The 24,221-nt window shown below is 38.0% G+C and overlaps 1 protein-coding gene across 1 annotated transcript in view; it reads right to left on the bottom strand.

Moving 5' to 3' along the window:
- LOC117317382 (solute carrier family 15 member 2-like) overlaps positions 1-24,221 on the bottom strand; it is a 49,026-nt gene that overhangs the window by 16,874 nt on the left and 7,931 nt on the right. The window contains 20 exon segments of the mRNA XM_033872187.1: positions 663-792; positions 2,621-2,773; positions 4,942-4,988; positions 5,515-5,676; positions 6,374-6,490; positions 7,345-7,426; positions 8,096-8,184; positions 10,198-10,233; positions 10,539-10,583; positions 15,342-15,431; positions 16,906-16,989; positions 17,217-17,299; positions 18,490-18,567; positions 18,949-19,039; positions 19,225-19,324; positions 19,740-19,753; positions 19,755-19,818; positions 21,556-21,697; positions 22,986-23,079; positions 23,492-23,562. Of these exon segments, the coding sequence (XP_033728078.1) occupies positions 663-792; positions 2,621-2,773; positions 4,942-4,988; positions 5,515-5,676; positions 6,374-6,490; positions 7,345-7,426; positions 8,096-8,184; positions 10,198-10,233; positions 10,539-10,583; positions 15,342-15,431; positions 16,906-16,989; positions 17,217-17,299; positions 18,490-18,567; positions 18,949-19,039; positions 19,225-19,324; positions 19,740-19,753; positions 19,755-19,818; positions 21,556-21,697; positions 22,986-23,079; positions 23,492-23,562 (1,772 nt within the window).

The raw sequence follows: 24,221 nt of genomic DNA on the forward strand, positions 1-24,221 counted from the left end.
ATATAGGACGGTACAGGACTCTGGTACCTACACTATAACCTACCGTGTCTGAGTTGTTGGTATACAGGAGGATGGTACAGGACTCTGGTACCTACACTATAACCTACCGTGTCTGAGTTGTTGGTATATAGGAGGACGGTACAGGACTCTGGTACCCACACTATAACCTACCGTGTCTGAGTTGTTGGTATATAGGACGGTACAGGACTCTGGTACCTACACTATAACCTACCGTGTCTGAGTCGTTGGTATATAGGACGGTACAGGACTCTGGTACCTACACTATAACCTACCATGTCTGAGTTGTTGGTATATAGGACGGTACAGGACTCTGGTACCTACACTATAACCTACCATGTCTGAGTTGTTGGTATATAGGACGGTACAGGACTCTGGTACCTACACTATAACCTACCGTGTCTGAGTTGTTGGTATATAGGACGGTACAGGACTCTGGTACCTACACTATAACCTACCGTGTCTGAGTTGTTGGTATATAGGACGGTACAGGACTCTGGTACCTACACTATAACCTACCGTGTCTGAGTTGTTGGTATATAGGAGGACGGTACAGGACTCTGGTACCCACACTATAACCTACCGTGTCTGAGTTGTTGGTATATAGGACGGTACAGGACTCTGGTACCTACACTATAACCTACCGTGTCTGAGTTGTTGGTATATAGAAGGATGGTATAAGATGCTCCGGTGCCCACATTGACACTAGCATTTGTCATCTTCCAAGTTTCACTGGAATTCACAGTTGGTAGGACTTTCTGCCATATATTGTACCTGTGAAATTTTGAATTCACACATACAGCTTTCATCATTTTTTTGTATGAAAATATAGAACCTGAAATGCATTTGAACTGAATGTCACAGTGCTGTATATTTTTTTATGTTTATCTAAGTTGATTGTACTTGTTAAAAGCAATGTAAATTTTTTGAACTCCTATTGCAAAAGAAGTCATAATGACTTAAAAATATTAATCCCTTTTGTATGCTCAGATTGAAGCAATCAAGTGGTCTCACTGTGAGAGGAAAAGCCTGGCTAGTAGTTGAGAGGCAAATAAGTCATCCCTCCATCCAATATATATATATATACATATGTCCTATACATATGTATATAGCCGGTTCTTACCAGTATGGTTTTTAGAAGCTTATAGACATGTGCTCAGGATGTGACAATCAAATAAGTTTTGAATTTTAGATTCCTCATTTTACTGAAACAAGATTTTATTGATCATATACAGTTGAACCTGTCCTAAACTTTTTCACATAACATAATCTATTCTACATTTATAAAGGCCACCTGTAAAGGCTATTTATCTCCCTTGAGTGGTGTTTAAACTGCATTATCTCCCTTGAGTGGTGTTTAAACTGCATTATCTCCCTTGAGTGATGTTTAAACTGCATTTATCTCCCTTGAGTGATGTTTAAACTGCATTTATCTCCCTTGAGTGATGTTTAAACTGCATTATCTCCCTTGAGTGGTGTTTAAACTGCATTCATCTCCCTTGAGTGATGTTTAAACCGCATTTATCTCCCTTGAGTGGTGTTTAAACTGCATTATCTCCCTTGAGTGGTGTTTAAACTGCATTATCTCCCTTGAGTGATGTTTAAACTGCATTTATCTCCCTTGAGTGATGTTTAAACGGCATTTATCTCCCTTGAGTGATGTTTAAACTGCATTATCTCCCTTGAGTGGTGTTTAAACTGCATTTATCTCCCTTGAGTGATGTTTAAACCGCATTTATCTCCCTTGAGTGATGTTTAAACCGCATTTATCTCCCTTGAGTGGTGTTTAAACTGCATTTATCTCCCTTGAGTGGTGTTTAAACTGCATTTATCTCCCTTGAGTGGTGTTTAAACTGCATTATCTCCCTGAGTGGTGTTTAAACTGCATTTATCTCCCTTGAGTGGTGTTTAAACTGCATTTATCTCCCTTGAGTGGTGTTTAAACTGCATTATCTCCCTTGAGTGGTGTTTAAACTGCATTTATCTCCCTTGAGTGGTGTTTAAACTGCATTTATCTCCCTTGAGTGATGTTTAAGCTGCATTTATCTCCCTTGAGTGATGTTTAAACTGCATTATCTACTGCATTATCTCCCTTGAGTGATGTTTAAACTGCATTTATCTCCCTTGAGTGATGTTTAAACTGCATTATCTCCCTTGAGTGGAGTTTAAACTGCATTATCTCCCTTGAGTGATGTTTAAACTGCATTATCTCCCTTGAGTGATGTTTAAACTGCATTTATCTCCCTTGAGTGGTGTTTAAACTGCATTATCTCCCTTGAGTGGTGTTTAAACTGCATTATCTCCCTTGAGTGATGTTTAAACCGCATTTATCTCCCTTGAGTGGTGTTTAAACTGCATTTATCTCCCTTGAGTGATGTTTAAACTGCATTATCTCCCTTGAGTGTCCTTTTCATGCATTATCTCACTTCAAGACATACAGTTTCAAACTGTTATAAGTACTTTCCTTTAACAAGACAATGAAGTGACATCACTACACTTTTACTGATACAATATTTATAACAAGTATATGGTGCATCGTAATAAAGGTCGGTAGAATAGAATAAACTGTTTTCCTGTCAGTGATTTACTAGGGTATACTTACAGACCAGGGTATACCTCCTTATATACAGATGGTTTGGAACTCGAGACAACAAAACTGATGCCAGGAGAACGGTCATCAAGCCTCTGATAGGAATAGGAATGTGGTACAAGCTTCACAGTGATCTCTTTCTGAGGTCCCATCGACATCAGTATACTAGGAAATACAGACAAGTAGTCTAATTAACAAAACTCTAAATTGATTTTAAAACAGCAGCATTAACACTGTAAACAGCATAATAAGTAAATTAGGTAGCTTCCCAAGTAAGCATTTCCAACAGAGGATCGGAGTGGAGTAAATTTTGTCCTAATTGTTATTTAGGGGCAGGGTGCTACATTTAGGGGCAGGGAACTGGATATAAGGACTGGGTGATGGATTTAGGGGCAGGGAAGTGGATATAAGGACAGGGTGCTGGATTTTGGGGCAGGGAACTGGATATAAGGACAGGGCGCTGGATCTAATCGAGGCAATGCCTTAGATATAGGGGCAGGGAACTGGATATAGGGGCAGGGAGCTGAATAAAGGGGCTGCGGGTGCTGGTTATAGGGCATGGTGTTGGATATAGGGGCAATGCCCTGGATTTAGGGGCAGGGGACTGGATATAGGGAGAGGGTGCTGGATATAGGGGCAGGGGACTGGATATATGGGTAGGGTGCTGTATCTAATAGGGGCAATGCCCTGGATAAAGGGGCAGGGACCTGGATCTAATTGGGGCAATGTGCTGGATATAGGGACATTCAGGGTGCTGGATATAGGGGCAGGGGACTGGATATAGGGGTAGGGTGCTGTATCTAATAGGGGCAATGCCCTGGATAAAGGGGCAGGGACCTGGATCTAATGGGGGCAATGTGCTGGATATAGGGACATTCAGGGTGCTGGATATAGGGGCAGGGTGCTGGATTTAGGGGCAGGATGCTGGATACATTGGTAGGGTGCCGGGTCTAATAGGGGCAATGTGGTGGATATAGGGTCGGGTGATGGATATAGGGGTATGATGATGGATTTAGGGGTAGGATGATGGATATAGGGGTAGGATGATGGATATAGGGGTAGGATGATGGATATAGGGGTAGGTAGGATGATGGATATAGGGGTAGGATGATGGATTTAGGGTAGGATGATGGATTTAAGGGTAGGATGATGGATATAGGGGTAGGATGATGGATATAGGGGTAGGATGATGGATTTAGGGGTAGGATGATGGATTTAGGGGTAGGATGATGGATTTAGGGGTAGGATGATGGATATAGGGGTAGGATGATGGATATAGGGGTAGGATGATGGATATAGGGGTAGGATGATGGATTTAGGGGTATGATGATGGATATAGGGGTAGGATGATGGATTGGGGGTATGATGGATTAGGGTAGGATGTGGTGTAAGATGATGGCATAGGGGTATGATGAGGATTAGGGTTTGATGGCTCTCGGGGTCGGCTGTGGCTTTCTGGGTCTGCTGCTGTTTCGGGGTATGCTGCTGGCTCTCGGGGTATGCTGCTGCTCTCTGGGGTCGGCTGCTGGTTTCGGGGTCGGCTGTGGCTCTCGGGGTCTGCTGCTGGCTCTCGGGTCGGCTGCTGGCTCTCGGGGTCTGCTGCTGGCTCTGGGGTCTGTGATGGCTTCGGGGTCTCTGCTGGATAAGGGGTAGGATGATGGATTTAGGGGTAGGATGATGGATTTAGGGGTAGGATGATGGATTTAGGGGTAGGATGATTGATATAGGGGCAGGGTGCTCATTATAGTGATAGAGTGCTCCATATCAGGGAAGTAGGCTGGGTTAAGGGGCAGGATGCTGGGCATTTTCTAATATAAGGGCAGGACCTAGTGCCCTGCTAATTTGGTCTAGCTAGAACACTGCTAGCTACAGGTCAGGTATAGTCATACAATCCTTTATTATCTATTGCCTAGACTTAAGTGTAATTACCACAAAAACTGAGTCTAGATTCATTAACCTCGGACAAATAAAAGGTTTGTGTTTGACAATATGAAATATTTTTGATATAAACAGTGTAATGTATCATATGTCCTTAGGTTAACTATCACAATAATATAGATTAATTAGTTTGTACCAAACCAATGATGAGATAAGATAAGATAAGTAAATGGTGAATGCAGGTAAAACATACGCCTCTATGTCCATATTGATAGAATTATGGCTATGATGAGAGTTAACGAATAAAAATCATTTACAAAATTTAATATGAAATAAAAGATAAGGGTTGTTGAATTTTACTTAGTTTAAATTTAGTTTATTTATTTTCTTATAAAAGGGTATTTGATATACATTTGTACTTAATTCTTCAGCTGGTAAAATCTACGAACACGTACCTGATAAGAGAGTCACCTTCCCTTGGCTTGTTTCTCTGGTCTTCAGCCTGAAATACATCAGATCATGCATAAAACAATCTTAAACAGTGACCTAATTCAATCACCGCTGTGGCATCTACTATGACAAAAATATCTACAGTAGCTGTAAGTCTGAAATTGTATATGTTTTTTTTAATTTATTCTATTAATTCAAATACTAATTAAGACATCGTTTCAAATGAATGAAATGTCAGCTCTACAAAAATTTAAACGCTATTAACAATGTACATTGTATGAGGCATACAACAGCTTTAAAATCACTGGTCAATAAAATAATAAATGCTCGTATTTTTTAAGTGCTGTTATGATTACGGAACAAAAATGTTACACCCCTCAAGAATGTCCAAGCAAAATATATCCCTCCTGTCTGAAATTTGAATGCATTTATACAGAATCTTACACTTTCTTCAGATTTTCAACATGGGAATTCTGGTATTAAAAATATAGGAAATACCAGCTTCCAAGTACAAATACTATTGTAACAGTTGCATTAAAGGTTTCAAATCAATTTAAGATAGAAGATCTACATATTACCTTGTAGACAGCTAAGTTACCCAGGTCAGGTGATTTTAAAATGATAATTCGGTAAGCAGAGCTGGTATCAAGTGTGACAGTGTTTTTAACAGTCTCTCCTGTACAATTTGCTGTAACAGAGAGGGTCAGGGATCCTGTCGACATTCGTAGGTAGTCAGACTCCTGAAATATAGATAAAAGGAAACCACAATCATCCAAATGCAAAAATACCCAGGTTTTTACAAGGACTGAAATTGTCTGAAAACTGTCATTGGTCAGAAATTAGAGTACAGACACTTCAGTCATTCAGCTCTCCCACATACCTGAAAAGACTAAATTGTCACCAGTATGAATGTCTAATTAATACCTTGTATGACAAATCCCCAGAGTAGATGGGAGAGGTGACATCACACTTACCTGTGTAAATGACAGATCCTCAGAGTAGATGGGGGAGATGACATCACACTTACCTGTGTAAATGACAGATCCTCAGAGTAGATGGGGGAGGTGACATCACACTTACCTGTGTAAATGACAGATCCTCAGAGTAGATGTGGGAGGTGACATCAAACTTACCTGTGTAAATGACAGATCCTCAGAGTAGATGGGGGAGGTGACATCACACTTACCTGTGTAAATGACAGATCCTCAGAGTAGATGGGGGAGATGACATCACACTTACCTGTGTAAATGCCAGATCCCCGGAGGAGGAGGTGACATCACATTTACCTGTGTAAATAACAGATCCCCGGAGTAGATGGGGGAGGTGACATCACACTTACCTGTGTAAATGACAGATCCTCAGAGTAGTGGGCGAGGTAACATCACACTTACCTGTGTAAATGACAGATCTTGGAGGAGGAAGTGACATCAAACTTACCTGTGAAAATGACAGATCCTCAGAGTAGATAGGAGAGGACAGAGACACAGGACACGGGAATGTGTTGATGAATGTCACACCGCTCTCTGACATCGAGAGAGGGGCTTCTCTCTTTACCTATAAAACAGACACCAATCACTTATCATCATAAATACAACTATAAAACAGACACCAACCACTTATCATAAATACACCTATAAAACAGACACCAACCACTTATCATCATAAATACTCCTATAAAACAGACACCAACCACTTATCATCATAAATACACCAATAAAACAGACACCAACCACTTATCATCATAAATACACCTATAAAACAGACACCAATCACTTATCATCATAAATACTCCTATAAAACAGACACCAACCACTTATCATCATAAATACACCTATAAAACAGACACCAATCACTTTAATATCATCATAAATACACCTATAAAACAGACACCAATCACTTGTCATCATAAATACATCCTCCTACTTCAGGTTATCAATGGTAGTTGAAACATATGAATCACACATTTCTATCTTCCTTAAAGTTAGTAGAATGTGTTGTATACAGATTACACCCTTATCATAACCTCTGGAATATCGAGGATGCTATGACCTACCAGGCAGTACATAAATATAAATCAGAATATTTTTGTGTGATTATATTTGGATTATTCAGCAACTCCTTACAAAAATTGTCAAAATAACACACACCCATTTAAAATTAATTAGTAAACAGTGTTCAAATGTCATTCATGCTATGAAAATTTAAAGTTTCTCACAATATTCTACTCTTTATGAAATTAATCATTCTAAAGTGGAATGATTATCAGCATTTTCATATTGATTTTGAAGTAACTCAATATTGTAAAAACATTTTTTTTCTGGGTTATGGAAATTGCAGTAGAGTATTACTGAATATAATCAGAAATAACATTGCCCTAAAATAACTAAATTATCCTAACCCAAACTTACATCTAGCTTCATCTGTACAAGTGCTGCCACCACGAAAGCCACACCCGTCAGAAACATCCCTGATACCATCCTCTGTAGGGGCCTGAAACAACAGACAGATTATCATAAACATCCCTGATACCATCCTCTGTAGGGGCCTGAAATAACAGACAGATTATCATAAACATCCCTGATACCATCCTCTGTAGGGGCCTGAAATAACAGACAGATTATCATAAACATCCCCGATACCATCCTCTGTAGGGGCCTGAAATAACAGACAGATTATCATAAACATCCCTGATACCATCCTCTGTAGGGGCCTGAAATAACAGACAGATTATCATAAACATCCCTGATACCATCCTCTGTAGGGGCCTGAAATAACAGACAGATTATCATAAACATCCCTGATACCATCCTCTGTAGGGGCCTGAAACAACAGACAGATTATCATAAACATCCCTGATACCATCCTCTGTAGGGGCCTGAAATAACAGACAGTTTATCATAAACATCCCTGATACCATCCTCTGTAGGGGCCTGAAATAACAGACAGTTTATCATAAACATCCCCGATACCATCCTCTGTAGGGGCCTGAAATAACAGACAGTTTATCATAAACATGAATGGTGAACTGGATGCCCTGACAACTAATTGTTTTGACTATTATGATAATAATCTGTTAAGTATTCCCTTACCATATTTTATATAAAGCTTCCTTTTAAGATTCACACAATTCATAAAATGTTTGATGATTATAATTGTTACCTTGTCAGAATCCCACATTTGTCACAAAGGGGATATACACCTTGTTCAAACACAGGAATTAAAATGATGATGAGGAGGGGGTTCAAAGCCTGTTAATGAGAAAATATCATTTTTAATACATTTGAATAATGAATGAAATTTATCATAACTTGATTTCTGTTCTGATAAAATAAACCTACTCGCGCTTCAAGACATCAAGAACTAAATCTTTAAACATTACATAATCTAAATTGGAGTACAAATTATATAAAAAAAATATAGGATATCTAAGAGTGTCTTAGTAATGCAAAATTAAAATATATTTCACAAGTGTGGTTACTATTTTGATATTTTTCACAAGTGCACAGCAGGAGTGAGGAATATTTAAATATCATCCACACAAGTGAAATATAGCTGGTATTACTGAAGACTCACGTTAAATATTCTGTTTATTATATTTTTTTCTACGAAAAGCATTCCCTGTATATATATGCTAACGAGGCATATTGCAAAGGTTTGCACACGTTTACCGCTTTCATGTCTAGACAATATTACAAGACAAATATAGTCGAAAGTACCCGAGGTACAAAAAAAAAAAATGAAAAAAGAAAAACTAAGTCAAAAATTGTTTTAATCAATTGTTTTAATTAAATATGTATTCAAGTTTATATTCTTTAGAAAAGTGCCGTAATATTCTCGAAATATAATTATTTGATCATAAAAAGTCCACTCAAAACAACACAGATTACAACGCGCTGGGCGCTTAATCCAAAATGGCGTGTCTAGTAGACCTACAATAATGTAGTGAGGGAAGGTCCTGACATGTGCACAGCTTAATTAATTTGTGGTACTGATGATATAATATCTTCAATCATCTGACTTTGAATTTGGAATTAATGTAAATTCTTGCTTGAAGTTTGGAGATACAGTGGAACTTCGTTAACTCGAAGTCGACGGGACCACGAAAAAACTTCGAGTTATCCGAGTGTTCGAATTAAGTTTGGTCAATATTTGTCAATATTATATAATCATTATAACTCCGCTCTGTCGCTCATCAGTTTAGTGTGAAAACTGGTCAATACATGAAAATATATTTGTAATGTTTCGTTATGTCACTTGTAATTTGGTGTAGTTTTGCCGATATACAGTCACGATAAAGTTTCTTTCACTTAGTCACTTCAATAACGATCTGATGTGCAAGTCATGTTTGCAAAAAGTAAACGATAAAACGGAATTCGACAAAATAACAAGTTATTCATGTCAAATCAAATAACCGTTTAAGTTTAACACAGATTGCATGCAAAACGTAACCGAACCACTACCTTTTATTGGACATATAAAATACTGTTTGATCGGCCTACTTACTTTTAATTGATAACCACGCCATTTCCATGTGTATTAGCACCGGAAGTTGGGCTGCGCATGTGCGTATAAAATGTTACTGTGACTGAGTTGGCGTTTTATCCGATTTAATAGACAGCACTGACCGTTACAGTTGTACATGAACACCTCGGCAGTAATTACGCTATTGTTTCAGCAGTTTAAAGATTTAATAGGCGCCGGTGACTGTTTCATTTCTACACCTGTAAAAACATCAGCAGGGTAGATCTACCGGTGTGTCAGAGATTAGTTCCGCTTGAGCGAGCGGGTAGATGAGTTGTTGACTATCGTGTGTACTAATATCGGCGACCGCCTTAGGAAATTACCTGATGTAAGTAAAGCAGTACTTTTTATCACCAAGACTTGTTGTTATAAGATTCAACCGACAATTTCTTTTATAAATTTATGAAACACTTATAATAGCATGTAGGTTAGTAGTGCCAATATGTTCAGTATTACAAACGGAATTTAGCTCTTAAAAAATGTCGGCGTTTACCACCGATCGACGAAAATTATACTTCGAGTTATTCGTTCATTTCAAATAGGATTTTTATTGTTGGGACCAAATTTTCACTTCGTATTATCCAAGTTTTTCGAGTTATCCGAGTTCGAGTTTTCCGAGTTTTTTTTACTAAGATAAAGAGAGAATTCGGCCGAGACCGGCGAGGTACTTCGAGTTAAGCGGGGTATTCGAGTTATCCGAGTTTGAGTTAACGAAGTTCCACTGTAGAGAAAATACTCACCATGACCTGGTCTGGTTTGATCCGTCCAAAAACTCCCTAGGAAACATAATTCATCATTAAACAATTAGTTTACATCAAAATGAATTAAGACAATGTTTTAAAACACCAAGATATCTTAAAACATATTGACCATATTTTTCCTCATTAATTTAATTAATTAAAGGAACGTTTGTTTATATTTCCCTTATTGTTCATGATCAATCAATTATCAATCCTAATTTTAGAAATAGCAATTGCTCATGACACTTAAAGAGTTTCCAAACACAGCAGTAGATTCCATATCGCTTAATCAAGTCACCATTCACAGGAAACATTCTCATAACATTAAAGAATGACCTTACCACATCACCATCCATCTGGGCAGCTTGGAGAGTCCAGCGTGATCCCTGAAATCAAGTACAACTCTATAACCATCTCTTTAATAATCATATAACAAGAGATCAATTATTATGGATATTACACAATGTACTTTCATTAAAGCATCAATTCAGATTTGAACATAATATGGTACATTTTCCTGCAAACACATGTCATTCATATAAACTTTTAATGCCATCAAAAGACTGTTAAATGTGTATGAAGTGAGGCCAGGGGGTCTTGCCACCTTCACATAAACTTCGGCTCATGGTAGGGGCTGGGATTACTGCAGAATAATTCAACAGCATTTTTTCGTTTTTAATTTTTGTAAACTAAACTGTATGGGTGGGCTAATACTAGGAATGAGTAAATTGATGTACATCCGTTCTAGGGGTGTAGGTGGCGGTATGCGATGGTGGCGGTATATTCGGGTGGCGATAGGTCGAGGGTACACTGTATTATGGTTTACTAGATCAAACAAAGTGAACTAAATTCCTCTAATACAATTACATTTGTATAAGGTAGGTAGTAAGTTTAATGAATGTAGATCAAATGAAATAACAACTAAGCCTGAGAAACTAGATTTAATTAATGGACACAGCATATACTCAATTATATTTACATTGTGAGTGTTGATCTTTATATGAACATACCAAAGTAAAAACAGCAAACAATTGACTATGAAATCACAAAGAATACAGATTGAAAACTTCGTTTCATACGCAGATTTCCCACACAATACATCCGTTAAAAATTAATATGCCAGAAAATAGTCCCCATTTCATTTCCATAAATTGTGTTTTCGTTGCCATCTATTCACATGAAATAAATCTTGTTAAACACCATAACTTGGTATACAGAGAGACAGTTTACAAGATAATTACCTGTTGGTCTGACGTACACAGAGACAGTTTACAAGATAATTACCTGTTGGTCTGACGTACACAGAGAGACAGTTTACAAGATAATTACCTGTTGGTCTGACGTACACCGAGACAGTTTACAAGATAATTACCTGTTGGTGTGACATACACAGAGAGACAGTTTACAAGATAATTACCTGTTGGTCTGATGTACACAGTGACAGTGTACAAGATAATTACCTGTTGGTGTGACGTACACAGAGAGACAGTTTACAAGATAATTACCTGTTGGTCTGACGTACACAGAGAGACAGTTTACAAGATAATTACCTGTTGGTCTGACGTACACAGAGAGACAGTTTACAAGATAATTACCTGTTGGTGTGACATACACAGAGAGACAGTTTACAAGATAATTACCTGTTGGTCTGATGTACACAGAGACAGTTTACAAGATAATTACCTGTTGGTGTGACGTACACAGAGAGACAGTTTACAAGATAATTACCTGTTGGTCTGATGTACACAGTGACAGTGTACAAGATAATTACCTGTTGGTGTGACGTACACAGAGAGACAGTTTACAAGATAATTACCTGTTGGTCTGACATACACAGAGAGACAGCGTACAAGATAATTACCTGTTGGTCTGACATACACAGAGGGACAGTTTACAAGATAATTACCTGTTGGTCTGACGTACACAGACAGTTTACAAGATAATTACCTGTTGGTCTGACGTACACAGAGAGACAGTTTACAAGATAATTACCTGTTGGTGTGACATACACAGAGAGACAGTTTACAAGATAATTACCTGTTGGTCTGACGTACACCGAGACAGTTTACAAGATAATTACCTGTTGGTGTGACATACACAGAGAGACAGTTTACAAGATAATTACCTGTTGGTCTGATGTACACAGTGACAGTGTACAAGATAATTACCTGTTGGTGTGACGTACACAGAGAGACAGTTTACAAGATAATTACCTGTTGGTCTGACGTACACAGAGAGACAGTTTACAATATAATTACCTGTTGGTCTGACGTACACAGAGAGACAGTTTACAAGATAATTACCTGTTGGTGTGACATACACAGAGAGACAGTTTACAAGATAATTACCTGTTGGTCTGATGTACACAGAGACAGTTTACAAGATAATTACCTGTTGGTGTGACGTACACAGAGAGACAGTTTACAAGATAATTACCTGTTGGTCTGATGTACACAGTGACAGTGTACAAGATAATTACCTGTTGGTGTGACGTACACAGAGAGACAGTTTACAAGATAATTACCTGTTGGTCTGACATACACAGAGAGACAGCGTACAAGATAATTACCTGTTGGTCTGACATACACAGAGGGACAGTTTACAAGATAATTACCTGTTGGTCTGACGTACACAGACAGTTTACAAGATAATTACCTGTTGGTCTGACGTACACAGAGAGACAGTTTACAAGATAATTACCTGTTGGTCTGACGTACACAGAGAGACAGTGTACAAGATAATTACCTGTTGGTCTGACATACACAGAGAGACAGTTTACAAGATAATTACCTGTTGGTCTGACGTACACAGACAGTTTACAAGATAATTACCTGTTGGTCTGACGTACACAGAGAGACAGTTTACAAGATAATTACCTGTTGGTCTGATGTACACAGTGACAGTGTACAAGATAATTACCTGTTGGTGTGACATACACAGAGAGACAGTTTACAAGATAATTACCTGTTGGTCTGACGTACACAGAGAGAGAGCGTACAAGATAATTACCTGTTGGTCTGATGTACAGAGAGAGACAGTTTACAAGATAATTACCTGTTGGTGTGACATACACAGAGAGACAGTTTGCAAGATAATTACCTGTTGGTCTGACGTACACAGAGAGACAGCGTACAAGATAATTACCTGTTGGTCTGACGTACAGAGAGAGACAGTTTACAAGATAATTACCTGTTGGTGTGACATACACAGAGAAACAGTTTACAAGATAATTACCTGTTAGTCTGACGTGCACAGAGAGACAGTTTACAAGATAATTACCTGTAGGTCTGACGTACACAGAGGGACATTTACAAAATAATTACCTGTTGGTCTGACATACACAGAGAGACAGTTTACAAGATAATTACCTGTTGGTCTGACATACACAGAGAGACAGTTTACAAGATAATTACCTGTTGGTCTGACGTACACCGAGACAGTTTACAAGATAATTACCTGTTGGTGTGACATACACAGAGAGACAGTTTACAAGATAATTACCTGTTGGTCTGATGTACACAGTGACAGTGTACAAGATAATTACCTGTTGGTCTGACGTACACAGAGAGACAGTTTACAAGATAATTACCTGTTGGTCTGACGTACACAGAGAGACAGTTTACAAGATAATTACCTGTTGGTCTGACGTACACAGAGAGACAGTTTACAAGATAATTACCTGTTGGTGTGACATACACAGAGAGACAGTTTACAAGATAATTACCTGTTGGTCTGATGTACACAGAGACAGTTTACAAGATAATTACCTGTTGGTGTGACGTACACAGAGAGACAGTTTACAAGATAATTACCTGTTGGTCTGATGTACACAGTGACAGTGTACAAGATAATTACCTGTTGGTGTGACGTACACAGAGAGACAGTTTACAAGATAATTACCTGTTGGTCTGACATACACAGAGAGACAGCGTACAAGATAATTACCTGTTGGTCTGACATACACAGAGGGACAGTTTACAAGATAATTACCTGTTGGTCTGACGTACACAGACAGTTTACAAGATAATTACCTGTTGGTCTGACGTACACAGAGAGACAGTTTACAAGATAATTACCTGTTGGTCTGACGTACACAGAGAGACAGTGTACAAGATAATTACCTGTTGGTCTGACATACACAGAGAGACAGTTTACAAGATAATTACCTGTTGGTCTGACGTACACAGACAGTTTACAAGATAATTACCTGTTGGTCTGACGTACACAGAGAGACAGTTTACAAGATAATTACCTGTTGGTCTGATGTACACAGTGACAGTGTACAAGATAATTACCTGTTGGTGTGACATACACAGAGAGACAGTTTACAAGATAATTACCTGTTGGTCTGACGTACACAGAGAGAGAGCGTACAAGATAATTACCTGTTGGTCTGATGTACAGAGAGAGACAGTTTACAAGATAATTACCTGTTGGTGTGACATACACAGAGAGACAGTTTGCAAGATAATTACCTGTTGGTCTGACGTACACAGAGAGACAGCGTACAAGATAATTACCTGTTGGTCTGACGTACAGAGAGAGACAGTTTACAAGATAATTACCTGTTGGTGTGACATACACAGAGAAACAGTTTACAAGATAATTACCTGTTAGTCTGACGTGCACAGAGAGACAGTTTACAAGATAATTACCTGTAGGTCTGACGTACACAGAGGGACATTTACAAAATAATTACCTGTTGGTCTGACATACACAGAGAGACAGTTTACAAGATAATTACCTGTTGGTCTGACGTACACAGATGGACATTTACAAGATAATTACCTGTTGGTCTGACATACACAGAGAGACAGCGTACAAAATAATTACCTGTTGGTCTGACATATACAGAGAGACAGTTTACAAGATAATTACCTGTTGGTCTGACGTACACCGAGAGACAGCGTACAAGATAATTACCTGTTGGTCTGACGTACACAGAGAGACAGTTTACAAGATAATTACCTGTTGGTGTGACGTACACAGAGAGACAGTTTACAAGATAATTACCTGTTGGTCTGACGTACACAGAGAGACAGTTTACAAGATAATTACCTGTTGGTCTGACATACACAGAGAGACAGTTTACAAGATAATTACCTGTTGGTCTGACATATACAGACAGTTTACAAGATAATTACCTGTTGGTCCGATAAAGCCCAGAACAAAGGCAGAGGTATAAACAAGGTCAGTACTTTAAGTAGGGTCTTCACCTCCTCAACAAAATCAGGCTGAAAACAAAAACACACTAGCATTAAAATGATTAAAACGAATTTGATCCTAAAGTTCTGTCTGAAGTATCATAACAGGTATTGATGACAATAGTTTGGATATTATCCAAGTACAAAGACCTTATATAGAAATTGTCAATTTTTCTTTTAAGTACCTGTACAATGTGTGCTCTTATATGCCATTAAACCTATACAATAACATCATTTCTCAGAAAGTGAAAACTTTAGTCTGATATAAATTTCACACTATTTGAACTACAAATGAGCAATTGAGGGAATGGAGTCAGTCATAATAACAGAAAGAAAAACAATTAGTTGTGTGAGTCCTTCACCATTTCCACAAAAAACATCTTTTTTTTTCAAATTCTTGGTTCAAACAACAATAACATGAAACACTGACAAAAGCAGCTTTTGCAGAATTGCCATGCAATACGTCAAATTTGTCTTAATGTCTTTATCATTGTAAATGGAAAAGATCACTTTAATCAATAAACATTGGTATACGTGCCATGAAAATAGTTTATCTCTGACAATGGAGGATCGACTAGACCTCTCTCTGTCTGGATAAACCTTGATATTGTGTCCAGATGCAGAAAATAATTCAATATTCATTGGATTTGTCGGACTCTGTGTACCTGTTATTTAGAAGAAGTTGGGATGCTTGGAATTATAAGATGGATTCAATCCCCAGGGGAGATCATTAAGATGTTCTGACCTCTCCCCAGGGGAGTATGATGTTCTTACCTTTCCTCAGGGGAGAAAAGTATGATGTTCTTACCTCTCCTCTGGTGAGATAATCTTGATGTTTTAACCTCTCCTCAGGGGAGATGAGTATGATGTTCTAACCTCTCCTCAGGGGAGATAATTATGATGATTTTACCTCTCCTTGGGGGAAATAATCATGTTCTCACCTCTCCTTTGGGGAGTTAAGTATGATGTTCTTACCTTTCCCCAGAGGAGATAATTATGATGTTCTTACCTCTCCTCGGAGGAGATAATTATGATGTTCTTACCACTCCTTGGGAGAGATATTTATGTTCTTATCTCTCCTCAGGGGAGATGATTATAATGTTCTTACTTATCAGGGGAGATAATCATGATGTTTTACCCTCTCATCAGGGGAGATAATCATGATGTTTTACCTCTCCTCAGGGGAGTTAAGTATGATGTTCTTACCTTTCCCCAGGGGAGATACTTATGATGTTCTTAATTCTCAGAGGAGATAATCATGATGTTTTTACCTCTCCTCAGGGAGATAATTATGATGTTCTTACTTCTCCCCAGAGGAGATAATCATGATGTTTTTACCTCTCATCAGGGGAGATAATTATGATGTTCTTACCACTCCCGAAGGAACATAATCATGATGTTTTTACCTCTCATCAGGGGAGATAATTATGATGTTCTTACTTCTCCCCAGGAACATAATTATGATGTTCTTACTTCTCAGGGGAGATAATCATGATGTTCTTACCTCAAATTTCTCCTCCGCATAGTCTAGCCAGTGTTGCATCTTCACACTTGTTCCTCTGTTTTTCACTTTACCTACAATCCCTGCCTAAAAATATAGACACAAACCCTGTATATAGTTGACTCACATTACAATGTCAATAATTATTACAACAATATATATCTTTAGAAAGAATACTGAACAATAACAAATTGTTTATCAGTTCACAAGAAATTGATAATATAAAGTTCACCGATACCTTTATACAGTTGTAGACCCTCCCCACCAATGTTTATCAGTTCACAAGGAATTGATAATATAAAGTTCACCGATACCTTTATACAGTTGTAGACCCTCCCTACCAAGTTACCGGCTGGAGGGGTGATTTTGTACTGACTTTTCCCAGCAATGAAAATAACTGAAAAATTAAACACACAAAACTTACTGTTAACCTTCCAGTCCTACTTAAATTGTTATTCTAATTCTTTTTCAATAACATGTAAGTCGCCAAAATAATTTCCTCTTCAGGTCAGAGATATTTTGTACAAAGTCCAGTGTTATAATTTCTTTGATACTTTACATGAGTATGTACTTAATGTAAACTATGGTACAAATGCTGGAATGGCACTAACAGAATATGTTATAGCGTTACTATATACTGTAGATAACCTTCATGAAGACACCAAGTCTCACACAATTAACTCAACCGATGAGCTACTGTTTCACTGGAACCAAGTCCTTAAAGAAAATCTGTTTCTTAGGTTTGTAGCTATTTACCTGAGAAATTAACATATGAAATAGGTACGTCCAATATACGAAAATAAACAGAAAGTTGTTAAGAATTGTAAATCTAAAACTTACACTCCTACTGAATATAGAATTACACAGGATTAAAGGTGCAAAAAGGGATTCTCCAGGTGGGGATTTCCCCCTCCCGCTGTAAATTCCAGTCAGAGGGTGTTGGGTGTTACTGTCTTTGGAGAACTCATATTATGCCCTTATATGCCATTAAACCTATCCAATGTCATCATTTGTCAGGTAGTGAAAACTTTAAAATTTAATTTGATATGGATTTCAAATCATTTGAACTTCAATTTTAGTGATTGAGGTGATGGAGTCACTGGTAATAACATATAGTAAAATATTAAGTTGTGTGAGAGCACCATAAGGCATAAGGCATTGATAACTATGGTGTATATAAGTGACTTTCCATAGTGACTATTTACCATCTAAGTATTGTGGAGGGGTGGAATAGTGCCTGAGCCGAAGGCGAGGGCACTATCTCATTATATGAAAATAATGGGTTTAGTACATCACCCTTCCATTTTTATACACCAAAATTGGTTTTATTGTGATACAACATGGTCAATTTTGGGCCGTTTCCATTGTCAGTCATTTTCAAGCAGAACAGTAACATGGCGTAATAGTGATGTCATAATCGATCCACGTTGAACATCGCACTGTATTTGATAGTGCCTGGATGAGCAGGCACTATAGCTTCATAGCACCCTGTGTGTAGCCAATGAGAAGTCAGTATTCAGTCACGTGATGTACTAAAAGATAATGTAATTGTAACCTTGTATTAACTCCTGTGATGCCACTACTTACTGGTAGCTACAAACATCAGTACTGCAGGTACTCCAAAGGCTAGGGGATAACACTCTCCCCCAAAACACTTGACATCAGCTGAAAAGGTAGCAAAGAGGTCTATCAACATCAGCAGAGAAAAATATACTGTACTCAGATACCAAGCAAAACTATCAAAGTGTATTATTGATAAGATTTATTCTTAACAATTTTTTAAGATTATGCACTAAGCATCAACAGATAACATGATGCTATATTTGAAGTGAAATAAATTGTTGATCATTCTTTATTACTGTACTTGTATTTTGAAACTAAACAATTCCTTCATTCTCACATATCTGAACTACAGATCACATATTATGACTCTAGGCTCCATGGTTCTGAAGAAGACATTGTTTAAATGAAAGATTGTCAATGGAAACATTTGCTACTGAATTAGCTCGCCTGAAACCAAGTGAGCTATAAAATATCTAATCCCACCTCTGAGTACTGGTGTGATGAAGATGGACAGCATACTGCCGAGGTTGATCATGAAGTAGAAAGCGGAGAAAAATGTCATCCTTTCCTTTTCCTGAAATTAAAAAAAGGAAACACTCAGCATAATAATGACAAAGCCAACAATTCTGTATGACTTGTTCAAGTAGAGCATCAATTGACATAATCTCATACTGGGTTATTAAATATGATTACAATTACCTTAATTCATAAGAAGCACAATAACAATCCAGACCATGAAATTTGATGTGAAAATCTTACCTGGTCCGGTCTAAATTGATCCGCACCAAATGCTGACACACATGGTTTAATTCCACCTGTACCTAGGCCAATCAGTATTAGTCCAATCATTGGACCAATCCTAGACAAGAATACAAAATTTATAAATCAGATACAAATTATTGGACCGATTTTCCCTTCTTGCATAGCTAGGGTAAATCCAGGGATAAGCAAACCCCCGACCTTTGCCCATTTTCAGTGCACTAGCCCGCTGGGCTTATACCCGGTAAAATACGGTATTTCTTACATTTCACAGGTCACTATATAAACATGTTGTTAAATCTTTCAACGAATATTTAGCTACTTTTGATACATTCATAGTTTTGTACTGTGGTTTGGGATTTTGAGCCAGCCCTTGTACTACTGTTCAATCCCTTGTGTTTCGTTTATAGTGCTAGTATCAAACAGGACATCAGGTTCAATGCATCACTCGGTTTATTTCGGTATTTCAAGTTTACACAGACACCAAAGCCTGCTGTGAGAAATGATTCACTTACCATTCTGGTGGAGGGAAGAGCGGTCAGTGCCATCACCAGATTCCCAATGGCATAGATCACAGACACATATAAGATGGTTCTGAAAAGCAGAAAACAAAAGTGTATAATCAAATTATTTTTCTTGCTATATGCTAAATTTTGCGTAATATAGAAAAATATCTAGGGCACTGCTTGAGATTTAAATATCATATTTGCTTAACATATTACTAAGATGTCTGGACCAATCTACATGTACATGTCTGAACTATTGGAGCTTGATATTTCAGGTTTTTTCTTACCATGTACATGCTAACCATCCATATATAGTATAATCACTGTGATGATATTGGGGAGTTTGAAAAGTACAGGCACCAGGAATTATTCAAACTTTCCAAGGTAGTTACCGTGGCAACAAAAAAACTCCACGTTTCCATCCAGGTCAACAAAAGTGATTATTGTGAGTCGATAACATGTTTCAAAATTGTTGTCAAACAAATGACTGCATGTGGGAAACATTTAGGTGTTTCCCATATTTGTACATGTGTATGGGCTTGTATATATGGTACTGCTATCCAGATTAATTTGGAGTCCTTGTAGTAGCTGGTGGCTACCTCACTGGACATCATACCAGAGGTCTATTGCATGCTATATCCAGAGCAATACTGTTAAAGTGTTTTGTCTAAGGACACAAATACAGCAACATAGGAGGGTCTGTGACCTCAGCTGCCTGAGAAATACAAACTGCCTTAGGTAAGAGTTGTTAAACTAGCATACCTAGGGTTATCACCAGAGATTGTGTTAGTCTGATGCCCAATTGTCTGAGCTATTATAAACCCTTCCCTGAGCTGTAGGCTACATAGTGCCTCAGTGGGTACATAAAACATCTTCCTGATCATGTGACAGGTACCTGGAAATTAGATCACAGGTGGGGAACACTAATTAGATGTCATATGTAGATAATGCATAGATTCTGTCATCAGAAATGGACAAAAGAAACATAATCATTCAAAAAGTAAAATAAAGAATTTTTGCTTTTAAATCATCAAGTTTGGCAAGAAAGAGAATATATCTTGAACTAAATACCCAGGAAGAAATATCTTTGAAAATCATCCGTAAAACTCTCTCTTCCTGGGTATTTAGTTCAAGATAGATTCTCTTTCTTGCCAACCTTAAGATTTCCTTCAAGATTTTGTTCTTTCAGGGTTCACTTTATTTGTATTCAACTAAAGTTTGGGAAAATCCAAATGGCACAGTGGAAATGCACTTGCCTTTCCCCTAGTGGTCGGGATTCAATTCCCGATCATATGAAAAACGAATTATCTGCGCAACCACCTGTGGTTTCTTTGGGTAATTTGGGTTTTTGTATGCCCTATTTTTTGAGGATTGGTGTAAACAGTTGACTTACTTGAGTCGTCCGAGGAAACCGTCGGCTATAATGGCCCCAAACAATGGACTGAGGTGTAAACAGTTGACTTACTTGAGTCGGCCGAGGAAACCGTCAGCTATAATGGCCCCAAACAATGGACTGAAGTGTAAACAGTTGACTTACTTGAGTCGTCCGAGGAAACCGTTGGCTATAATGGCCCCAAACAATGGACTGAAGTGTAAACAGTTGACTTACTTGAGTCGTCCGAGGAAACCGTTGGCTATAATGGCCCCAAACAATGGACTGAAGTGTAAACAGTTGACTTACTTGAGTCGTCCGAGGAAACCGTTGGCTATAATGGCCCCAAACAATGGACAGAAGTGTAAACAGTTGACTTACTTGAGTCGTCCGAGGAAACCGTCGGCTATAATGGCCCCAAACAATGGACTGAGGTGTAAACAGTTGACTTACTTGAGTCGGCCAAGGAAACCGTCGGCTATAATGGCCCCAAACAATGGACTGAAGTAACACAGCATCACGAAGGCATGGAAGATAGCCGTGGCGTGGTCGTCGGTGAACTTGAGCCATCTCGTCAGATACAGGACAAGAATAGCTGATACAGAACAACAGTATATTTTATTATTACCATACTTATATATCAAATGAACAGACTCATACATTAGAAGTTTTAAATTGATTTACAACAGTTGTAGATCCCTGTGATCTTAAATGTGATCGATGAGCTACAACTTATTAAGGAACTTATCAGCGATTTATTTATATTGTCAGATTACTGGTAATACACTGGTAGTCTCTCTCTATTTCATCTAACTACATGTAAGCCTAATTGATTAGGATCTATTGACTGATTCGGCCATTGTCAGTATAATGTGACCGGGTGGGGTGTACATCTGTGTGTCTGTGGCAGTATGCTTCTGTGAGATAGCACTATAAAGTCAGCATCAGTTCTACGCTATCACAAGGAGACAAACACAACATACTGCAGCATCCCAAAACACACACATTCAACACACGCATGTATCGTACACAGTGGTGAGGCCGTCCTTAAATGACCTTAGCTGTAAATAGGATGTTAAACAATACCAAACTAAACCAATCATGTTCGAGGTCCATCAAGCCCCAGATATACAGCCATAATGTACTTTACAGTAATACCATAATTGCATTGTCAAAGTATTATCTATCATTATGCTATTTAGTCTATTATACTGTCGACTGTTAGCCTTTTGTCTAGATCTACTCCGGGGCCAGTAAAGGGGTTTCTGTGGTATTCCGGGGCCAGTAAAGGGTTTTCTGTAGTATTCCGGGGCCAGTAAAGGGGGTTCTGTAGTATTCCGGAGCCAGTAAAGGGGGTTCTGTAGTAACGGCTTTATCAGACTGTACACTTTATACTATCGACTATTATCCTGTTACCTAGATCTACTCTGGGGTCAGTAAAGGGGGTTGTGTCGTATTCCGGGGCCAGTAAAGGGGTTCTGCATATAGAATTGATGATTTTGTTCCCAAGTCCCTGTAATCATTAGGGATTCCAGCTGTTACACCAATGTATCTGTGACATGTGTCACAAAGCATGGGCTTACCCGGATTATGCCTTTACCCTCGATCATGCACTGGCCTTATCTTATTACCCTTCTGTATCCCTTTTGATAAAATATATATCTTACACATACAATATAAAACATTTTATCTCCTGACTTCCCTAATACTTCATTTTATTTACAGTGGTGAATGTGACTCATTAAAGAAGAAATTCAACAATTTTTTTTCAGTAATTTCTTTTAAAATATGCTCATAAATTTAATGCAGCCACAGTTTGGTTATTTTGCAATTCATCTCACGTTCCAGAAAATGTGCTTTCATTCTATAATAGGACAATATACCTCTCATTCCGTAGTATGAAAATCTTTCACAGAACTCATTGCCGAGGATGAAGAATATGCTGATAGGATATTTCCTTCTTCTTGTGAACACATTCTGAAATTGTTAAATTCACATACATGTAAACCATCAACTCCATATCACAAACTGACATCATCACACAAGATAATATCTCAACACATCTGACAGTGCATGAGCTTATCAATATGTTAATAAACATAAAAGTCATAATGCTACATGTACTTGTATAAAATAAAAACAAGCTAATAAAAACTGAAATATCTGACTCATCATTGCAGATACATAACCATTTGTATCCTCAATTTTCATGAGAGGTTATAAATTTGTAAATTTTGAAAATCAAATTAGCTTTTTTTTCATCATTCCTCAATATGTGATCATTTCCAATTAAGTATCGAGGATGATTCCTCAATATACGTACATGTATTCGTCTTCAAATTGACAAAAGTTGATATAACATGGTAATCAGTGTCTTGTTAGTACTAACCTTCACCCGCCCCCAGGCTTTGCCACTGACTTTCTGATCATGATCTGCATTTGAGTTCAGTAAACTATCATCTGTGTCACCAAAAAAAAAAGCATAACAAAATAAAACATTTGAATACAAAATCTTCTAAAACACCAACAGCTGTGATTGGTTGTATTTTTTTTCTATATTTGTTTCAATTTTTACATCACAAAAACTAGTATGCAGTATAGTGCCAAGATAATCACCATTTTAGAGTTAATTTAATCAGCCAGATGAAATTTTGTTTATATGGTTGTTGTGAGATGGGGGATTAATTTTTTATGCAAGGGGGGGTACAGTTTATGCAGGAATAAAAAGTATCCGGATACCTTTTGGTAGGGGGGTACATATCATGCATGACACCGGACATGCAAATCATAATTATCAGACATGATTGCATAGGAAAGAAAAAAAAACAAAATGGGGGTCTAGTGGACCTCCCCCAGCAGGATTACAAGGGGCAGAAGTGAGCATCAAAATTTTACAAAAAGCGAAAATAATCATGCCTCGTTTTTGGAGGTGGAGGAAAGCCAGAGTACCAGGAGAAAAACCACCAGCCTACGGCCAGTACCTGGCAACTGCCCCACATGGGTTTCGAAGTGTCGGGTCACCTTAACCACGGGGCCACCACGGCCCCCTTTATGTCAGCACATCTAGGTCACCTCTCAGTAATGCAAATAGACCAACTGTTTATTTTGCCAACAAAATG

This window comes from Pecten maximus, chromosome 19 (assembly GCF_902652985.1).
Source record: "Pecten maximus chromosome 19, xPecMax1.1, whole genome shotgun sequence".
Taxonomy (NCBI): Eukaryota; Metazoa; Mollusca; class Bivalvia; order Pectinida; family Pectinidae; genus Pecten; species Pecten maximus.